This window comes from Ptychodera flava, chromosome 7 (assembly GCF_041260155.1).
Source record: "Ptychodera flava strain L36383 chromosome 7, AS_Pfla_20210202, whole genome shotgun sequence".
NCBI lineage: Eukaryota > Metazoa > Hemichordata > Enteropneusta > Ptychoderidae > Ptychodera > Ptychodera flava.
Window position 1 is genome coordinate 14,138,445 of NC_091934.1, and position 19,636 is coordinate 14,158,080.

The 19,636-nt window shown below is 36.2% G+C and overlaps 1 protein-coding gene across 1 annotated transcript; it reads left to right on the top strand.

The window, feature by feature from the left end:
- Positions 1 to 579: 579 nt before the first annotated feature.
- Positions 580 to 10,596, top strand: LOC139136271 (uncharacterized). The gene is made up of 4 exons (XM_070703998.1): positions 580 to 749; positions 6,815 to 6,960; positions 9,019 to 10,281; positions 10,526 to 10,596. The coding sequence occupies exons 3-4, from the start codon at positions 9,351 to 9,353 to the stop codon at positions 10,594 to 10,596; spliced, it is 1,002 nt and encodes a 333-aa protein (XP_070560099.1). The 5' UTR covers positions 580 to 749; positions 6,815 to 6,960; positions 9,019 to 9,350.
- The last annotated feature ends 9,040 nt before the right edge of the window (positions 10,597 to 19,636 follow it).

The following is a 19,636-nucleotide window of genomic DNA, read 5'->3' on the forward strand; positions in this document are numbered from 1 at the left end:
TCGGACACTTTTTAAACAAAAGAAAGCCAGGTGGTAATTATAAAATATTCGGTTATGGAAATTAGAGAGCATGGTTAGAACAATGGGCACGAGGCGGAGAGTGGTATAACTAAAAATACCATCCAATGATCTGAAATGTACTTGGATTTCCTGTCATCAAGTCACTAAAGTGCTTTGTCATTGTGTAAGCCGATGGTTACTAAGCTTATTATATGGGCAATCAAAATGTAAACTTCAACGAAAAAGTAATTGAGTTTATATCTATTTTGAGAGATTTATTGGTGATGAAATATTTACTAAGTACCGAACATATCAAAATAGTATGATGCATGGTTAAGATAAAGTTAAACTAATACTTGACTTTCTTATATTTGACTATTAATAATTGACTTATATCGTGACTTTGGCCTTTTTACATCAAAGGTAGAAATAATTATTGTATATATATAAAATTAAAAAACTCTTAAATTTTTACGATTACCATAAACAGTATTTCATGCATAACTGTCTGTCTGTCTCTTTGTCTCTGACTCTCTCTGTGCTCTCTCTCCCTTCTCCTTTCTCCCTCCCCCTCTCTCTCTCTCTCTCTCTCTCTCTCTCTCTCTCTCTCTCTCTCTCTCTCTCTCTCTCTCTCTCTCTCTCTCAGGTATTCCTCGCAAGTCGGGTCATCTACATTCTTGCAACTGATCTCACCAAGTCTCTTGACGACACTTTGCCTGTCGGTGATGGTGAATATTGGACGGTAAAGCGTAAGTACCTAAGGTGGCAATGATTAAGACTGCAGTGTTTGACGGTCAATCTGAAGCTCTTTGTTTCTCTATTCTTCCAGGGTCTCGGTTGTCACATGTCAGACGAGTGGATATACAGCACGCGTGTCTCATAACCAATCACAGCACTTTGCATCCGCATCGCATCGTCTACATATCGCCTCGCATATTGGTCGCATCAGCATCGTATCACAATCGTATCCGCATCGCATCGGCTAAATATCGCATCGCTGATTGGTCACATTAGCATGACATCATTCATGGATTTCAGCGATCGCTTGCGCGTCATATCGCATACGCATCAGTCTTTGCTTGTAAAAATTGCATCAATGTTGTCAACTTGCATCATTATTGGGAAAGATCAAACATAGTAAATTTACAGAAATAATCGAATCGTACGTAAAAATACTCTCCGAAACGTTTGTTTTCTATCTTAAATCATGGTAAGATCTAACAATTTACGTGCTGTTATCATAATCAAATGAAATGTTCTAAGGCCGACTTTAACATTTCAGTCTATAGGTGTAAAACCTTAACATTGCTTTGACCGATATTATTATTATTTATTATCATTAAAAACTTCTTTAAAGCGCACTACACATACTTCTCAACGCGTTGTACATGACTGAAGAAGAAAAAAATACATAACTAAAATGAGAGCAAAGATTGTTTTTAAAATAAAAAGTCACAAACATGACAAAGAAATCGATATGGGACGATAAATAAGTAATATCGTACTGTCGTACTGTACGAATTATATGCTTAAAGAGTTATCTTTTCATAGTAAAATGCGACCTCGGCAAATTTGTCTCAACATACAACATTCGATAAGAATAACCCTTATCTCCGTTGATGTCGGAAATTGCCCGTAAAAAGAGTTTACAGAAATACTATTATCATGTCAACCAGGTCTGTAGGTAATAGTTCCATCACAAATTAAAACACTTGTCACGTCAGAATTTTTCTGAAATGGAAAATCAAAGGAATACCTTCGTTACTAATAGAAAACGTTTCTCAAAGAAAAGAAACGAAGAAAGGACGACATTATCAGACATTTAATTAAAAATGACATATTTGAACGTCACATTCACTGTTGTTACAGAGATAATTCTTTATTCAGCATAATTCATGAAGAGTGACTACTTATTTACCAAATTAAATTTTTTTACGAATTCAAACTTGGTTTTGAACCGGTAAAATGTGACCGATAGTACCTTTATCGAGCTGCGATCCCGGGGATGCGATGCTACCTGAGGTGATCGATCGATGCGATGCAATGTTTCCTCTGCTGCTACAATGATGTGATCTACTTTTTTCCCTGTTGATGCGATGCGTATGCAATGTAGGAAAATAATGATGCGGTGCGTATGCGATACGTATGCGATGCGTATGAGGTGCATATGCGATGCAAGAGATAATGATGCGATGCTATGCATCCTTGGACTACGACAATGATGCAATCTTCGGCTTTCCGTGTTTATGTGATGCGGATGCGATGCTTATGCGATGTAGAAAAATATTGATGTAATGCGATGCGGATGCAAAAATGCGACTGTTACGCTATACGCGTACTGTAGGTTGACATACGCTTGATGATGCGATTTTTTATTATTTTAGAACGCACCTGGTCATCTGATAGCATTTGTTAATACGTTAAAAAAGTTGATATGAAATATACCTCTTTTATTAGCCAGTAAATATTATTATGCACCTTGTCGCTGATACAAAATATCGTTAATATAGATAAGGGAGAAAACTGTCGTGCATATGAACGGGGGCATACGCAAAGAATGCTGGGATTGAATTTTAGAAAAGCGCCCCCTGTGTCAATAATTAGATTCAAAAATTGCCAGGTTTTAGACGGAACGCTATATAGTTTTCAGCTTGCAAGTGGAAGGTGGGCAGTGCGGTTACCATTGCAATGATAATGATTGCATAATACGTCCCTTGTTTAACACAATAGGCTGTTATCATTGTAAAAATTGCCAATTTTTGTCCAAAATTTGTACACCTTACAGAAAATTTATACCTGCACTGCTGCAGGGTTTGACGTCGTGTACGTACGTGAGCTGCTTTCATCAGAGGGAAACTGGGCATAGTTGTCATATAAGCTTAAACGTTTATGAAATAACAATTAATTACATTTTATCATGAATCAATACAAATAACATTGCTAATCTTAACCCCTGGCGCGACACCAAGGGCTGAGCCCTATATAATATTAGAATATTTAAAGTTTTAAAATCATTCACTTCAACATTAACCGTAAGTTTGCAGCACACGTGTCTGACACAAACAGATTACACTGATGTTATGCATTATTGCCTTTCACGATGAATATTGCCTTGTAACAAGTTTCTTCTCAACATCACGGACCGTGTGATGAAACAGCGGAAATTGGGAAAAAGTCATAGAACGGCCAACAAACTATCTCTAAATCACCGACTATCAGTCTCAGAGTTGCTCTCTACCGTAAGGGCGTTGGCGGCGTTGGCGGGCGTTTGTTTTCTGCCTTCATTGCAAGCACGCGCGAGAGAGTAGAGCGGCAATCTATTTACTGTCCGTCTCGACAATAATGTCACATTCTCAAAATTCTGCAGGGAAATATGTCCCGATTGTCTTTCTATACAATTTGTTTGTGCTCATCGCGACCGTGGAGTTCAAAGTTCGTGGTAAGGCGTCATGATTTACGGCCGGGAGGCGTCGGAGGAATTTCATCGGAAACTCTGAAATTTTGAGAACTCCCCCACCAACCATGATGAATTTGAGTAAACCGCCTCTCAAGCATAGAAATTTTGACTGTCCCCACTTAGAAAAGTTAAATATAAATTCATGTATTTGTAAACTTTATAAAATATAGTAATAGTGATGTTGAAAATGGTGAAAACAGTAAAATGAAATTGAAATTCACAAGAAAATATTTATAAAAACTCAAGCTGTAACCCAGATCCAACCATATAGTATTGTTTAAATTGTATGGGTATCATGACAGGTTTCTCATTTGGATATCTGACTTAACGGTGGGGGGGGGGAGAGAACACGCGACAGGCTGAGGGGGAAGTGTCAGGGTGTGTCCACTATCTTGCCTCGAAAAGGTTGAGAAATTGATGTGTGCAATGGTGCAATCTGAGAGGTATTTTCAATTTTTATTTTTACTGATTAAAACTGTTCGAACGCCCCACGGGGAACAGTACGAGTGGGGGCGTCCCCATCCCCCTCGCATCGAAAATTTTGAGAAATCGATGCGTGTAATGGTGCAATCTGAGAGGTGTTTCAATTTATTTTGCACTCGGTAGAACTGTATGAAAATGACATTTAGCGATGATATTTTATTACATTTTTTGCATGATTAGTGTTTGAGTTAGAGTATTTAACAATAAAACAACGAGAATAAATTTTGTAAAAAATAGTGCTCAGTTTACCAGAGATTGAAGACCAAATAATATGCATTAATGGAAAATCTTCGACATTCTTGTGTCATTTGCAAAATCTTACACTTTCGAACACGAGATTAGAGGACCAACAGTTAGAGTCAGTATATTTATTTTCTATTCATTAGTTATTTGAAACCTCGCCAGCCATATAATTTCCCCAGCTGCCAGCTTTTGGATGAAAAGCCTGAATTAAGGTATGGTTAAATCTCAAAATGGTTATTGAACTGACATCAATTGAAATATGTTTCTTTGATAACAAAGGATGAATTCTCAACAGTTCAGTTTTGTCCTAGATCCCTTTGAAAATTTTGAGAAATTGATGTATGCAATGGTGCAGTCTTGTGCAATCTGAGATGTGTTTCCAATTTGCATTTTTACTTTAGAACACCCAAAGGGGAGAGCACGAGAGGGTATCTTTCCCGTCTCGCATCAAAAATTTGACAAATAAATATGTGCAATGGTGCAATTTGAGTGTTGTTTAAATTTAGTCATCGTCTTCTTCTCTCCACAGTTTGAGCAACCCCTTGCCTTCAATTTTTGAGTGACCCCCATCAGAGTCCTCCGACCCCAGGCCGTAAATAATGACGGCTTCCTAATGATGCCCCATAACGTGAAGATTATTGTTACCCATCCTTCTTTCACAGATTGCCTGTCTTCTTTCTTCAATGGCAGAAATAGCCTCAGATACTCAAGATTACTTCCTATTTTATGTTCTTTGTAGTTGCATCCTCTTTGCCTCCTCTGCTTTGTTCGCCAGTTTGAATGACTTATCATTCAGAGAAACGCCGTGCCGCTCTTCAAATAAATATCTCTCGATGCTGTGTTTCAAGGACGAGATTAAATCAGGCTCGCAGTCATTCCTGTCTCCCTTCTTGACATGGAATGTAGAATACAGCCGAGTAATCATTCATAACATGACATAGCCCTTGATAGTTAATATTTTATGACTTGAATTAAGCTTTTAATACCACTTGCAATGACCTTCTGCACGTGGTGCATCCGCTTTTAGTGAACGTATTGTTTTGACAACAGCTTAAGACATATAACACCGACGGGATACTTAAGCTGGACCTCCTTCACTATGTTTACAGATGTACTAATGGGAGCGACCGTACTGTCTTTCACATCTGCCGACTGTCTTAAATTATAGACGCGTACCAAAGTCATGACAAAGCCAGATATTCACTCAATATATACTCTGCATTTTAGTGTGCTAAGGTAGAACCTGTTGAGACGCCCGAGACGACACTGACCGTACCGACGCCTAGTATTAGACTAGTGTAACTCGTGTTACTCAGCTAAATAAAGTGCTACCACTTAGAGTATATTTGTGTACCTGTTGCCGTCTCTACTACTGAACGTTCGTTGCTACAGAGTGTGCGTACCCGACAATAGCTACATCACAACCACGCTAAGTGATAATAAGATGGTTGTTTGAGAGTTCAGAGCTCTCGATCGTCATCGAACCCATATGAGATAAGTCGCCGCATCTTCTTTACATCTCTTCCGGCGTCTGTCACAGTACTGACCCTTTGCCTGAGATTTGCTGAAAATAGTCACGGAATCCATGTCTTCATGTGCGATAATGGATTTCTTTGCGAAATCATCGATGGTATTACCGAACAAGAGACTTACAAATTTTGCAAGGCCAGCAACCTCCGCATTATTTAGACAGTTTCCTGTCAGGACTTTCCGTCGATATCAGCAATACGCAGACAACACTCTCCGAATCAATCGCTTGCTTGTTTATGAGTTAAGAGTGTACAAACAGCAACACACCTAGTACCCAGGAAGAACGTCGCTCTCAAATGCACGCGGTTGCTCATATTTAGGCAAAGTAGGCAGCAATGTTGCGGGGGGGGGGGGGGGCTTTTGTCTTTTCACGGAAATAAGATGACAAAGTGAGTGAGTGAGTCGCAAAAGATTATTTAACAAAATCTAATACACCTACGGAACATCAAGGACACAAACCAATATAACTTTACAAGGATGGGCCGTCCTGATAGCTTCAAGTACAAGATATCTTCACTACAGAAAAGTTGTTTAAGTAAAGGAGAGCATGATGCTACTTCAAATTCTGCTTGCTTTCACCGTGACAGATGAAAATTTCTTATATCTTCATAAAATGCTATTCGTGCAAGATACGCGGCATATTAGTATTAATTTATGAACATTGTATAAATGAGCATTGTTTCAGTGTTGAAATTTTGTGCTAATGATTCGTACTCAATGTGGAATATTCGTATGCCCCGAATCTTGCCTTTTATATAAGATAATGGACAAAGTTGATTTGTAGGTAAATTTTCTCGTCCGTTGAGACTCGACGCTTGACCTTGAACTCATATTGACTGTTAAATTGCACAGATACTATGCTATATTCACTTCATTTTTAAATATCCTTTGCAAAATTTCCGTTTGCCTTACTTATTAACAGTGATTTAGACATGACAATTTACGTTGATTGCTGACGTAGCGATTTGTTAATAAATTTTACTTTATTTTCAAAAAAGAAAGAAGGAAAGAAATGTGACATGGACAATATGAAAAGGTAAATTCACCTGTACAAAATCGTTTGGTATACTATGGCGATAGTTCTTTGTGTCGTTTCTGTAGAATTTCTTAGTTTTTGGATGAATTCAATACACACACATGCAAGCCAAGGATCTCAAGTTCGCCTCAAACAATCAGACGGAAGTTTTAAGACAGCAGTTGCACCACCTGTCATCATTTTAGGAACAAAGAAAGACCTCTTAAGACAGGTAGGGTTGCAAAAGAGTTACCTTAATGTTTGTTATTAAGATTTTATCGAGTGGTATCTAAAATCATTGTTATCTAAACAACATTATTCGGCATGAATTAGGCTAACTTGCAATTGATACTGGCACTATATGCTCTCAATATTCGTTGTTATTGAAAGATGGTATAGCTTTAGAATGTTTTTTTCTGTTTATCATTCCATTTCTAATATCGTGGTCGTCGAAATTTAATATATTCGTATTTGCCTCCGACAGTAACATATCCATAAGGCAAAGTTCTAAGCAAATAAATATACATAGAAATTTATGAACATGTCATACTGATATCAACGCTTCAAAACTATAGACTTTTTACTTTCATCCCTTTACATACAATAATTATAATACTTTTGCAGCAGATCCTTTCGGTTTCTTGAGGATAATTCCGACATTTGTCAATTTAGCCGACATTTTGGACCTTTATCAATGCTAGAATATTGTCTCAACGACTAATAAGTTTAGAGGGAGTGGAACAAAGTTTTTACCCGAAAAAGACCGATGTAATATCTGTACATAGCAGTTATGAATAAAGTGTTCAAACGCTTGTAAGGAAAGTGTAAACTCAATGATGCAGGGAAAGCCGTCCACCTATTGTTGCACGATTGTTCAAGAAGTTTAGCCTTATAAGTACGTAGAGAGACATGCCAATGTATTAGACATGTGCTAAGAAATCATCTGGAGTGAGGATTTCACCGGAACAGGACTGTTTATATTGTAAAGCGTCGTCTTTTTTACTGTAGCCGAACAACTGGTCTTGTTCCTTTTCTTGTATAAAAGTCGGGTGTTGTAGGTTTTGAATAGTTAATTAAGCAAAAATGTTTTTCCGGCGGCATTTCGAGACCTGTTCTGAACTTTTTGAGTTAGTTGTTCTGTGTACTCTGATTGAGTACCAGCAGTATCTCCCTGTCAGCTCAGCAAAACAGTAACATCACAAATTGCTAAAAACTACATACTTTCTTCTCAATATGTGATAAACCCTCTCACTCCATGTCTTGAAAATGCACCGTTCACAATATCAACCACCACAGAACATTTGTAATGTACTCAAACTTTGCTATAACTAGCCAATAATATCATTCTATAAATAAATATTAAGAATATAGTGAAAAATAAATTAACTTTTGATGATGAATAGAAGAAACATTTCGTAATCATAAAAATGCAGATAATAGATTTCATTGCGCATTTAATCTAAAGTCTCACTACATACATATTTCTTAAGAATATAGGCGAGCAGAAACATTTAACACGCATTGCACAATTATGTGCGCATCTGTTCGACGCTAAGTTTTTACGACGCACACATGAATATTCCACAGTGGCTATAGAAATACCATCAGCAGTTTGAAAATCTATAAATTTCAAGTTAAGATCTTAAATTGTTTTTTTTCCAGTTTGTGAGTTCCTTGATATTGTGCCAAACAGTGAGAAATAAAAGATCAGGAAAAGACAAAATTGACAATGTTGGAAGATTCTAATATTCCAATTTCTGAAATTTAAGTGTAATAATGTAAATATTGTAAAAAGTAAATTATTCAATTTATTCACATAGTTTTCCATTCTTTTTGTAAATTAGGGCTCTTCACGGTTTACAGTTTTATTTTGTGTTATTATTATAAAATAAGAACATAACATTTCGTTTCCGCTGCAGGAATTTGAAATTAAAGGTTTTTATATCGGATTTCAATAATTTTTCGTCCTTCGTCATTTCTTAGAAATCAAAGCACGGTGACCTTATCTTTTTTCTTTAATTAATGACTAATCTAATGTACTGGGATTCAAAAAGTACTAATTCAAAGAATGATTGTTTTAAGTTTTATAATCGTACATCGTTAACTTGATGCTTGTGAAGCTAGCTCTTATAACCAAAGAAATTCAAAGTCGAATTGTTAGTAAGGTTCACATCAGGTGTATCTCATTTAATTTATCTACATTGAGAGCATGACGGATTTACTATATTAATTTACTGTAAAACTATATCGAATTATGAAATTAAAGAAACCTTTATTACTCCAATAATAGAAAAACACAACTAAAGGTGTTGCAGCTGTGGACGTCAATAAGGAAGCCCAAAAACGACTTATTGAGATAAAGGAATACTTGGCTAAGCATGCTACTGAAGCAGTAAATGCCCACCTTGTTGACATGATTGCAATTGATAACAAGTCCAGAAATGAAGATGGCACCGTTGCAGATCCTGCTGTTGAAACCCTTCGACTGAAGATACAGCAGTTGGCAAAGGAGTACCTTTTCTTGGTTCAGTGCCAGCAAAGTGGATACTTTTGGAACTTTCGCTGAGGAAACTGCGAAAGGAGAAAATTTCTCTGGATGAAGTGAAAGATTTAGGGAAGGGGATGAAAATTGAAGAAGCTGAAGTCATCGAAGCTCTTGAATTTTATAACAGTGTCGGCGAAATACTTTACCATAAGGCAGTACCTGAGCTGAAAAACACTGTAATCTTGGATGTCGGTTGGTTGGTGAGTCTTTTCAAGATACTGATCAACCAATCAATCACGTACAAGGATGAGCTAGATGTGCCCGTACAACACATCAGTCAGATTAAAGAGTTGCATTATGAAGGCAGATTACACGATGATTTGTTAGATTATCTTCTGAAGCGTCACAACCGACAGGAAGACAAGACAATCCTTCTGAAAATGATGGAACTGTATGACATCATTTGTGAGATGCCCGTTAGCTCAAGAGATAAGCGGATGTATTATCTGCCAAGCCTGATGCAAAAGGATGCAAAAGGCAAACATAGTGCTATTTTTCCAGCAAGCAGTTCAGTGTGTTGTCAGCTGTACTTCCATTTCATCGGCAATTTTCTGCCCGAAGGCCTGTTTTACCGTTTACTGATTCGATGCATAAGACGTTGGTCTGACTGTGTAGTAGTGTTGAGAAAGCACATGGCTCGCCTGTATTTCCCCGACGATGATTTCCATTTAACCCTGTGCAAGGAAGATGCTGATATCCAGTTGAAGATTCTGGTTATTCCAACCAGCGATCAGCATCCATCTCCACCACAGCCAAAGCACGTAAGCAATGTAAGGCAACTGATTGAGGAAGATTTAAAGGTAGTCATCGCAAACTACACCCCTACAGTGATGTACAACGCATCTCTCAAGTGTCAGTGTCCAAATCACAAGGTGGGAGAACTACTTCCTCTTGGCGAGGATGTAGACGACAGATGTGTTCCTATCTCAGAAGAGAAAATGACAGCCATCTGTCCAAGAAATGCATTGCCTTTGAAGGATTCTAACTTGAAGATGTGGTATTGGAAAGGTAAGTATACAGCCATAAGTATCATTACATTTAACGTTGCCCTATATTCAGCTGTACGAACGATACCACGTTGTGTGTGTGCTGCTAGTTTGACCGATGTTTTCCTGTTATATGATGTTGTGCGAAATGGCAACTATGACATTTTTGTCATAAAACTTTCGAACATTTTGTTGTAAATATGGGTTATCGCAGATTAAAGCAAATTTGTCAACACGTTATACTTCTCGACTCTTATTGATTATAGAAGGACAGCAAGTTGACAAATCCCATCCTGGAACAAGCAGTAAAGTTTTCAGACGTAAAGGTAATCCATAATTCCCTCAATGAAATGAAATATACATTGATCAATTAAACAGTCTGCCTTGTCAAACATTATCTTAAGTCCCGTCGTATGTCTCTTGCAAACTCTGTTGTGTTCAGTCGACATTTTGCATCAAAATAATCTCATCGTGTAATTTAAGATCGAATAATTCTACAGAAATGGAGATTTAAATCATCTCTACATATATTAATGCATATATTTACATTGACTTTCGCAGATACGTATTTATGTCTAACTTGATTTTAAAGTATGTTTAGAATACATGTTGAGAATACGTGGATCATCTTCACTTGTTTTCCTTTACGATAACAATTCTAAAGCCAAACATGGATTTAAATCTGATTAACTTTATAGTGCTGTAGCACATAATGAGAATAATTAACAAAACAACAGCAGGAGTTATGATTAAATCTTGTTTTTATAAATTGTGTTGCAGATATTGACGGTTTGTCAGAGGTATTCTACACACTTCATGAGAACCTGACAGATAATGACACGCGCCATATGATTAATCTACTGACACCAAAGCAAATCAGCCGACGTGATGCAGGGAAACTCAGAGAACCCTATGATGTATTTCGCCATCTACGGGAGCGCAAATACGTATCAGAGACGGATCTTGAATTGCTCAAAAAAGTATTTCGTCGAATGGGCAGAGCTCCATTGGTGGATCTCATCAATGAATACCTAAAAGCAGAATGAAACAGCCATGCTGTATAGGTTTGAAAGAAAAACATTCATGTTACACTAGCAATGTATTGTATAGATAATTTGAACTGCTTTTCTGTGAGTGTGGGGCAGATATTTCAAGTGGAGGTGTACTTTAGAAGCATTAAAATATCCTCCACCCCTACCACTTATTACATTTTCAGATTTAGAAATAGAAATAGAAATGAGCATTTGTTTTAAAGAACTTTGCAGAGATAATGATGAAAACTCCCTTGTAAGGTTCAACTATGGTTATACGCTTAGAAAATTTACAATCTACAGTTGGTATCTGGAGTGATTTTGACTACTTAAACGCCATACCAGAGAAATAGCAGTAGGGATTCGACATACGTACGAAACTTCAATAGCCTATCAAAATGCACGTCTCGGCGGTTGCTGAAAGAATCCGACTGACCATAAGGTCATTGAACTTTTTGTTTCTTTTACTGGATAATACTTGCATCTTTATAGTACACATCTGTATAGTGGAGGATATATTTGATTTATCTTATAATTTGAAGCGAAAATCGTACACAATGTTCCGAACATTAAATCTTTCCTGTTTTTATACATTTGCATAATATCAAAAGTCTAAAGTGTGTTCCTCAGTACCGCAAAGAGGTGTTGGAAAGAACGTTTGATATATAATTTTAGTATTTTGGGTTTATGCTATCACTTTTTATTTTATTGTACTTAAAAATTTCAATAATATTATAACTGTGTTATACAAATTGTCCTCTATTAACAATATGCATTCAGCGTTCAATCGATTGCTTGGATAGGCTCATGTCAGAGAAATTAAAAGTCATTTATGATGACTTGTTTTTTATATTTCTCGTAAAGTAAGAATATTTTTTTCTTACTGAGCCATAAGCCAAATTTGGAAATTTTTATCTATTACTCAATTCTTCGTTTTTATTTCTAACATAATGTATCTGAATATATTATGATGAAAGAAGGTTCATCATTTGATAGCAAATGGAAAATGAGGACGTAATTTTAGAAAAGTAAACTTTGTTAGTGTTTTGCATATATTCTACAGACTATTTGATTTCTTTTTATCGTATTTCTAAGTCAAATTACATGTAAATCAATGTAGCCAGTTGCAAATGCCAATAGTGATTATGGGTTATGAGCTCACATTCTTATAGCTACTTGTAGAAGTTGTGTTTGAATTTTACATACATTTTACCGCCGCTTTTTATTCCTTTACTGTATTTGTTAGCCTAAATACATGTTAATCAATGTAGCCAGTTGATAATGCGAATAGTGATTAAGGTTATGATTCAACGTCTTTATGATATAGTAACTTGTAAAAGACTTAATTGATATATACAGTACTTTTGAATGAAATTCATTAATATTGCTTTCACATACTTTTTATACACATATTCAGTACAACAATTGGTCATTTATGTTTATTTAGACAAAATACATGTCAGTATGAATATTAGTTCATATTGAAAACATCAGACAGGTAGTAGATTGAAAGATTTGGACATGTCAGTATGACAATTCATATTCATATTGAAAACATTAGAACAGGTAGTTTAATAGAAGATTTGGACATTTCCGTGATGTTGTTTTTATCATCTGGTCAAGATTTAAGGAACAAATACACTTACGTGATCAAAAATGAAAATAATTGTTATGCGTAATTGTTGCCGTTTGCACGAGTGAAATACTTATTAAGTGTGATAGATAAATATTCTTGGATAGCAACAAACGTCATGTATATCACTTTCAAGTTCACCTTATTCTCATATTGTATGCACTTTTGAAGATAGATCGCTTTACTTGAAGAAAAAATGCATTGTTAATTTCACACTTTTGATACAGTTTGTCACGAGTTGATGATGGAGGATCTTAATGCGTCACAGTTATCGTTTCTGTTGTCAGATCTAGCAGATGCAGATACAAATCAAGGATCAAAAATGCAAAAGTAACTCTTACGCGTGTTTTCTGCGTTCACTTATGAAAGTCACAAAATCTGCATTGGTACCTAAAAGCAAGTCTGGTACATTTCGTGACCTTTTTTGTGCGTATACGCGAACATTGATATCAGGCATAATATTTTCTGTCACCATCTTTAGTAATGTATATTCAGAAATTAATGTTTGGCATTTGTTAGACGAATAAAAATAAAGTACATACCGATGGCAAATTACTCTTGTTTGTTTTTTATGTCACTAACGCCACCCTCTGCTTCGACCAAATCTTAGCGACGTGTTTAGTTCTTCGTAGAGAGAGTACTTCATTGGCGTTCATTCAATTGTCATTAACTCACTGCAGATCATGAACGAAATCGAGACGGAGGGGGATGACAATCTATCTAAGACATGTATAAGGTTTTCTTACGCCTTAATTTCGTTTCCAAGGGGGTGGACTTAATCAATTTAACCTCGGAAGTCTGTAGTTACCGTAGCCAGTTGCTACAGTGATCAATCAGCGGCATTAAAGGATGGGAATTGCTCAGACTGAGAAAATAAAGGGCTGCCTTTTCGTGCAAGTACTTTCCAGGGGTCAATTAATTTTTGCATATCAATTTGAAGGGGGGGAGCAATATTTATGCATGATAAGAAGGCAGCATACGACAAATGTCGTTTGAGTGACGGCTTCCAGTAAGAAATGTTCAGTTCTGTGGTTGGTGTAAGATATCACTCAAATCTTACGTGTGTAGAAGACTTGATGTTCTTACAAGACCAAAACTGCATCTAGGATTTCGCTTCAGGTAACTTCTTGTCTCATCTAAGTAAATCTTGTTAAGGATGTACGATCGGAAAAATATTAGCGTACTGCGCCGATTTCCGCGCAGAAATGTATCCATGGTAACCACGCGCGCATAGTGACGTTCCGAACGTTTTTTGCGTTGTACAAAATGTCGTCTGCAGGTAAAGGAAAATTTCTATCTCGCGGAGAAAAATCGCGAGAAAATGTTCAGCGTGCCCTCAAAACACGCTGGAAGGTACGAGAATTCAGCGAAGAGATAATAAAAATGCAACATGACCATAGCCTGTACAGCGTAAGTCAGAAGTGTGAAGTCCGATTCGCTATATTACAAGAGGAGGTAGTGGACAATGAGAAAGACGAGTATTTATAATCCCAATGATAGTGTCGCTAGTAGACCTACCGGAGAATGGAAGAATGGCCGTCGCATTGTCGATTTGAGTGTACTAGCCGAAAATATTGGCACTTGTGTCAGTTGTGGGCTTGCCTTACGATTGTCATCGTGTATTGGGGAAATGATTTACGACCTCGGCTCCTGGCTCCACGTAGTCTGTGGCAACTTAGCCTGCAGCGAAGTTAACCTAATCCCCACCGATAAGCGTCACGGCAATAAGTTTAATATATAGACTCTAAAAAGTAGAAGAACCTGAAAGTCTTTGCTTTGTTCTGTCATTTCCCTCTCATTAAAGTTTACTGGTAGGCTTGAATCATGACCAGGCCTGGACAAGGCCACTGCAGGTCAGCAGCATTTGAAGAGCGCCCTCGCTGGACGAATCCGGGAGAGCATGGTTTTTCGCCAGAACCTATAAATCCTAGTTACATTTTGCAAAATTGTGAAAAATCGAGCTCGGTGACCTACTAAACAAAATGTGGTTTTGAAAAATTCACAAAAAGAGCTATTATTTAGCAAAGTTTGAGAAATTTGACATTAGTAGAAACTATCAATAATTAGTCGCTGGCCCTCTTTCACATATTATCAATCTTTCGATTTCAAATGGTGTTTTTCCTGATAGTCTAAAAGTTGCAAAAATTACCCCTCTTTATAAAAAAGGTTGTCCATTTGATGTTGGTAATTACAGGCCAATTTCAATTCTGCCCGTCTTTAGTAAAATTTTTGAAGCAGTTATCAACAAACAACTGGTTTCTTTTCTTGACAAGTACGATATTTTAATGATACGCAGTATGGATTTCGCAAAAAATACAAATAACAAATCGTAATCAGTTTGTAATTGTCAATGGTAAATCTTCTTGTTACAGGCAAATCAAATGTGGTGTACCGCAGGGTTCCATTCTGGGTCCGACTTTATTCTTGGTATATATTAACGATATTTGTAATTCAACAGACTATTTTAATTGTAGACTTTTTGCAGATGATACAAATATTTTTAAATCTCTACGTACCCAGAATGTAAATCTTACTCAAATTAACGCCAAATTTAATGAAATTATCAGTTGGTGTATGGCCAACAAACTCAAAACCAATTATATGATCATAAACCAATTATATGATCATAAAGACACCACAGCGAAACACCACATTTGAAGGAAATCTGTCAATTGGGAATGATACAATAGAACAAGTTTCTTGTGCCAGCTATTTAGGGGTTACGATAGATTCATCTTTGTCATGGAAATATCATATACGAAAGGTCATTGAAGTAATTACACCCAAAATTGGTATCATTACACGACTAAGACACTAGGTTCCAAAATCCATTCTCATTCAACTATATAATGCTTTTATCTTACCTCATATAATGTACTGTTTGGAAATCTGGGGAAACACTTTTTCCAGCTATTTAGAGCCAATTTTTCGCCTTAAGAAACGGATTGTTCGCTCATTTACCTTTTCTCATTTCATAGCTCATTCCGAACCTCTGTTTTACAAACTGACTATTTTAGATATCTACAAACTGAGTAAATATTGTACTTGTATGTTTGTTTATGATTTGAAACATAACAATCTTCCTTATACAGTTGAACACTATTTTGAGATTCGAAAGCACTCGTATCAACACGTTTAACACAAGTTGAAAAGTTTGTATTCCAGGCTCAAATTTGACAATTTCACAACAAAACATTAGGTATGCAGCTGTGAAACACTGGAATTCGCTGCCTGACTATCTCAAACAATTGTCAAGTAGACAAGTTTTCAAGTCTGCATTGAAAACATCACTTACTGAATTTACATTAAAACTGTGTTTGTTTCTATCCTCCATCACACTTAAGCTTGTACCAAATAGTTATAGGTATATTCACGGGCCATGAACTCGAATAGTCCTTTTAGACTATTTTCGTGGCCCAAACCAGATTTTACAATATTGCAATGTTCTTTTCTTTTCTTTGACTTTGTACAATTTCAGTAATACACAGTTTCTGATAATTTTCATTATTGTACATACTGTGAAGCATCTGGTGAAATAAAGCATTCATTCATAGTCAATAGATTACCCTCTCCGATTCCTAAAATTTTGGGCATATCTGTTGCAATTTTGGTTAAAAAATTAATATCGTGACTTTTTAGCTCAATTTTAATGTAAGTGAAATCTTCAAAGTAGCTTAGATGTATATTTGTTTGATCTTTTATAGTGTAAACGTGGAAAATGTAATCATGATATAAATATGAAAATGATGACCTGTTTTATTGATTTTAGTGATTTTGTGAAAAACCATGAATTTTAATGTCATTTTGTAAAAAACACAAGCACGATGACCCCATCTCTTTTCCCAGTTTTGGACTAATCTCATATGTAGGTATTCAAAAAACCTCCTTTGAAAAAATTGACATTACTTTTATTTTTTTCCAATAGTACATCCTTAATATATGTTATTGATCTGGGTGTCAGCTTTTGTCCTTTTAGCCAATGTGTTTATTGGTATGGCTTTCGCGTGATTCAAACAATACTGATCGTCATCAGTCCTGTTTCAAGGCCGCTCACACAAGCGAATACCTCAAATTTCAGCCTGTTCGTTGGAGATGAACACAGCTTTGATGGACAGAATGTAAAGAGGCAGAACATCGTCAATGGTACAGGTACTTGATATTCAATGCATGTAAAAACATTATATAATTCATCTATGATGTATATTTCATTCATGTCAGTGTTGGTGTAAAAAAAATATATTTTACGAAGATTTTACGAATACAATTAACATGTTTTGCACTCAAATATAACATGTCCATTGCTTTAATATAGGACACACATTAGTAGAGAGGACAAATTTCAAAAACTTTGCCTGACCTTGTTTGAAAGCACAGCGCAACCAGTGGCAGAATGATGCAGTCCTTCTCAAAGGACATCACTCGTTGTAACTAGGACTGTCGATAGGTGACGGTACGATTTGATTTTCTAAGGAGCGGTTTTCTACAGATAATTTGTTTGTATGTAGAACAGTGGAAAACAAATGTTAATCACTGTGTGACAACCAAAATAATCTTGTCAATAGTCTTGGCAAACACAACGAATTATGTGGCATATGTGATGTGTTTGTTGTCAGATAAAGTCTGCATTTGGACTACAATGTATTAACCTCTTTACAATAACGTCTGACAGGTCACAGTCTTTATTGTCAAATCGACCACCGCGCACTTCGACATCACTGTGCGATCAACACGTGAAAATGTTATCATTTATTCAGCTTGATCATTTATGATGTTCCTACCTAGTTAATTTGACAAATAGGCGTGTTACCAATGGAAAATGGCAAATTTTCAACATTATAACAAAGTATTCAGAAAACCTTTAACGTTATAAACTTTAAATTGGAACGTACAATGATCAATATATCACTGCAAATAACACAATAATACATGGCAAGATTTGAATTACACTGTCTCCAGCAGAATGCTTTTTAAAAGTGTATAAAATATGCTACGTTATCCCGTGCTTTGCCTTAAAATATTCATAAAGTAGAGAAAGGAAATACGAAGTTGGTCGGTATGTATGAACAGCGGTTATGAGTTTAAGCATTTCTGTACTCCTATGCTGTAAGGATTGTGTACGCTCAATACAAACATATGCAGAAATAGCGAAAATACAGAAATTTTTCCCTTATAGCGACAATGAGGCAGAATGATGATTTGCATAATTCAAAATTATGTATAACTGAGGAGATTAGATTTACAAATCCAAACTCTACATTTAATGAGCCCTAATATGTGTACCTTTGACAACGATTGAGAGTATTTTCTTTCAAATTGGCTAAGGTATCTGTAACTGTTCGTTACAATTAATTTTCGAGGCGAGAATCAAAATGTACATTTAACTTTCCAATGATTGTGAATTCTACCGTTTCTGTGGGTTTTATTGAAAATAAACAAAATGTAATCTATAAAACAACAGAATAAGTTTTCGTATTGTCGATATTAAATTGACTCTTTATTTCATCACACTAACGTTACACCTGCATTTTCGCCAAAGCATCAATGTTGCTTGATGCACATGAACATTGTAAATTTGATGTTTGCTGGTCGGATTGAACATCGAGACTATGTGGTATCTACAAAATACTATCTTCAAATAATTTTTATGAATATCTATGTGAGCTATAAAAATAACACGTCCAAAACATTGTTGATCTGTTCACTGGGTGAGTTTGAATGCAAGTCATTCTAAAAAGTAGACTGCGTTTCTCTCTATGAAACTATGATTTCATGGAGAACGCGCCTCGAGCTCTTGAACGAATATTCTGACTCTCAAGTTTAGAAATACTCTTTTCTGATCTACGTCTTGTTTTGGCTCACATTTCGAGAAACAGGATCTGGGTTCATCAGTATTGTCAATATTCGAACGGACAAGGAGGTCCCTGAGATTAACATTGCGGCGGTATGATATAATTGGCATATTTGGGATGGCTTCCTTTCATCTTTGTGACTTATGCAGTGTTGAGAGTTGGAGGACATGATGAATTTCAAGTTAGGGTGACGGGAATTATATGTCGTGACCAGTGAGATGCGTCAGTCTGCAGATAATTTTGATTATTGAACACACAATTATATAAAACAAGATTTAGAAAGCGTATAATAATGGAAGTCGGTGGAATTTTGTTTTCTCTCTGATCAAGTTAAGTGATTCCTTGATGGGTATGTTTGAGTACAGCGACACAACACCGAAAGTTACCATGGTACTACCAGGAGGGAGTTGTTCCAAAATCTGAAGTTACTGTAAAAAGTGGGTGATATCTTTGATATATGATGGTAATTTGGCAGCTAATGGTTGCAAATGGTAATCAATGTACTCAGAAATACCTTGTGTAGGATGGTCAACGGTAGTAATAATCGTTCGAAATGCAGTACCCTTTTTATGAATTTTGGGTAGAAGGTAAAATTTTCAAGTTACTCTAACATAAACAAGCGATGTAATTTTTGTAAATCAGAATAGCTATGCATTATCAATGTTGACAAATCTACACTGTTAACCTAACGCTTTGGACAAATGCAAACGCTCAAAATGTCGCCACAAGACAAATATTATTTATCAAATTTTAACACCACCTACAAATAGAAGGTAACGTCCGGATCACATATATTTATGAGAGTCGAGTTAAGAATCCTTTAACTTCTTCTGTCTGAAGATTGCAAGATGCATGAAACTTAAG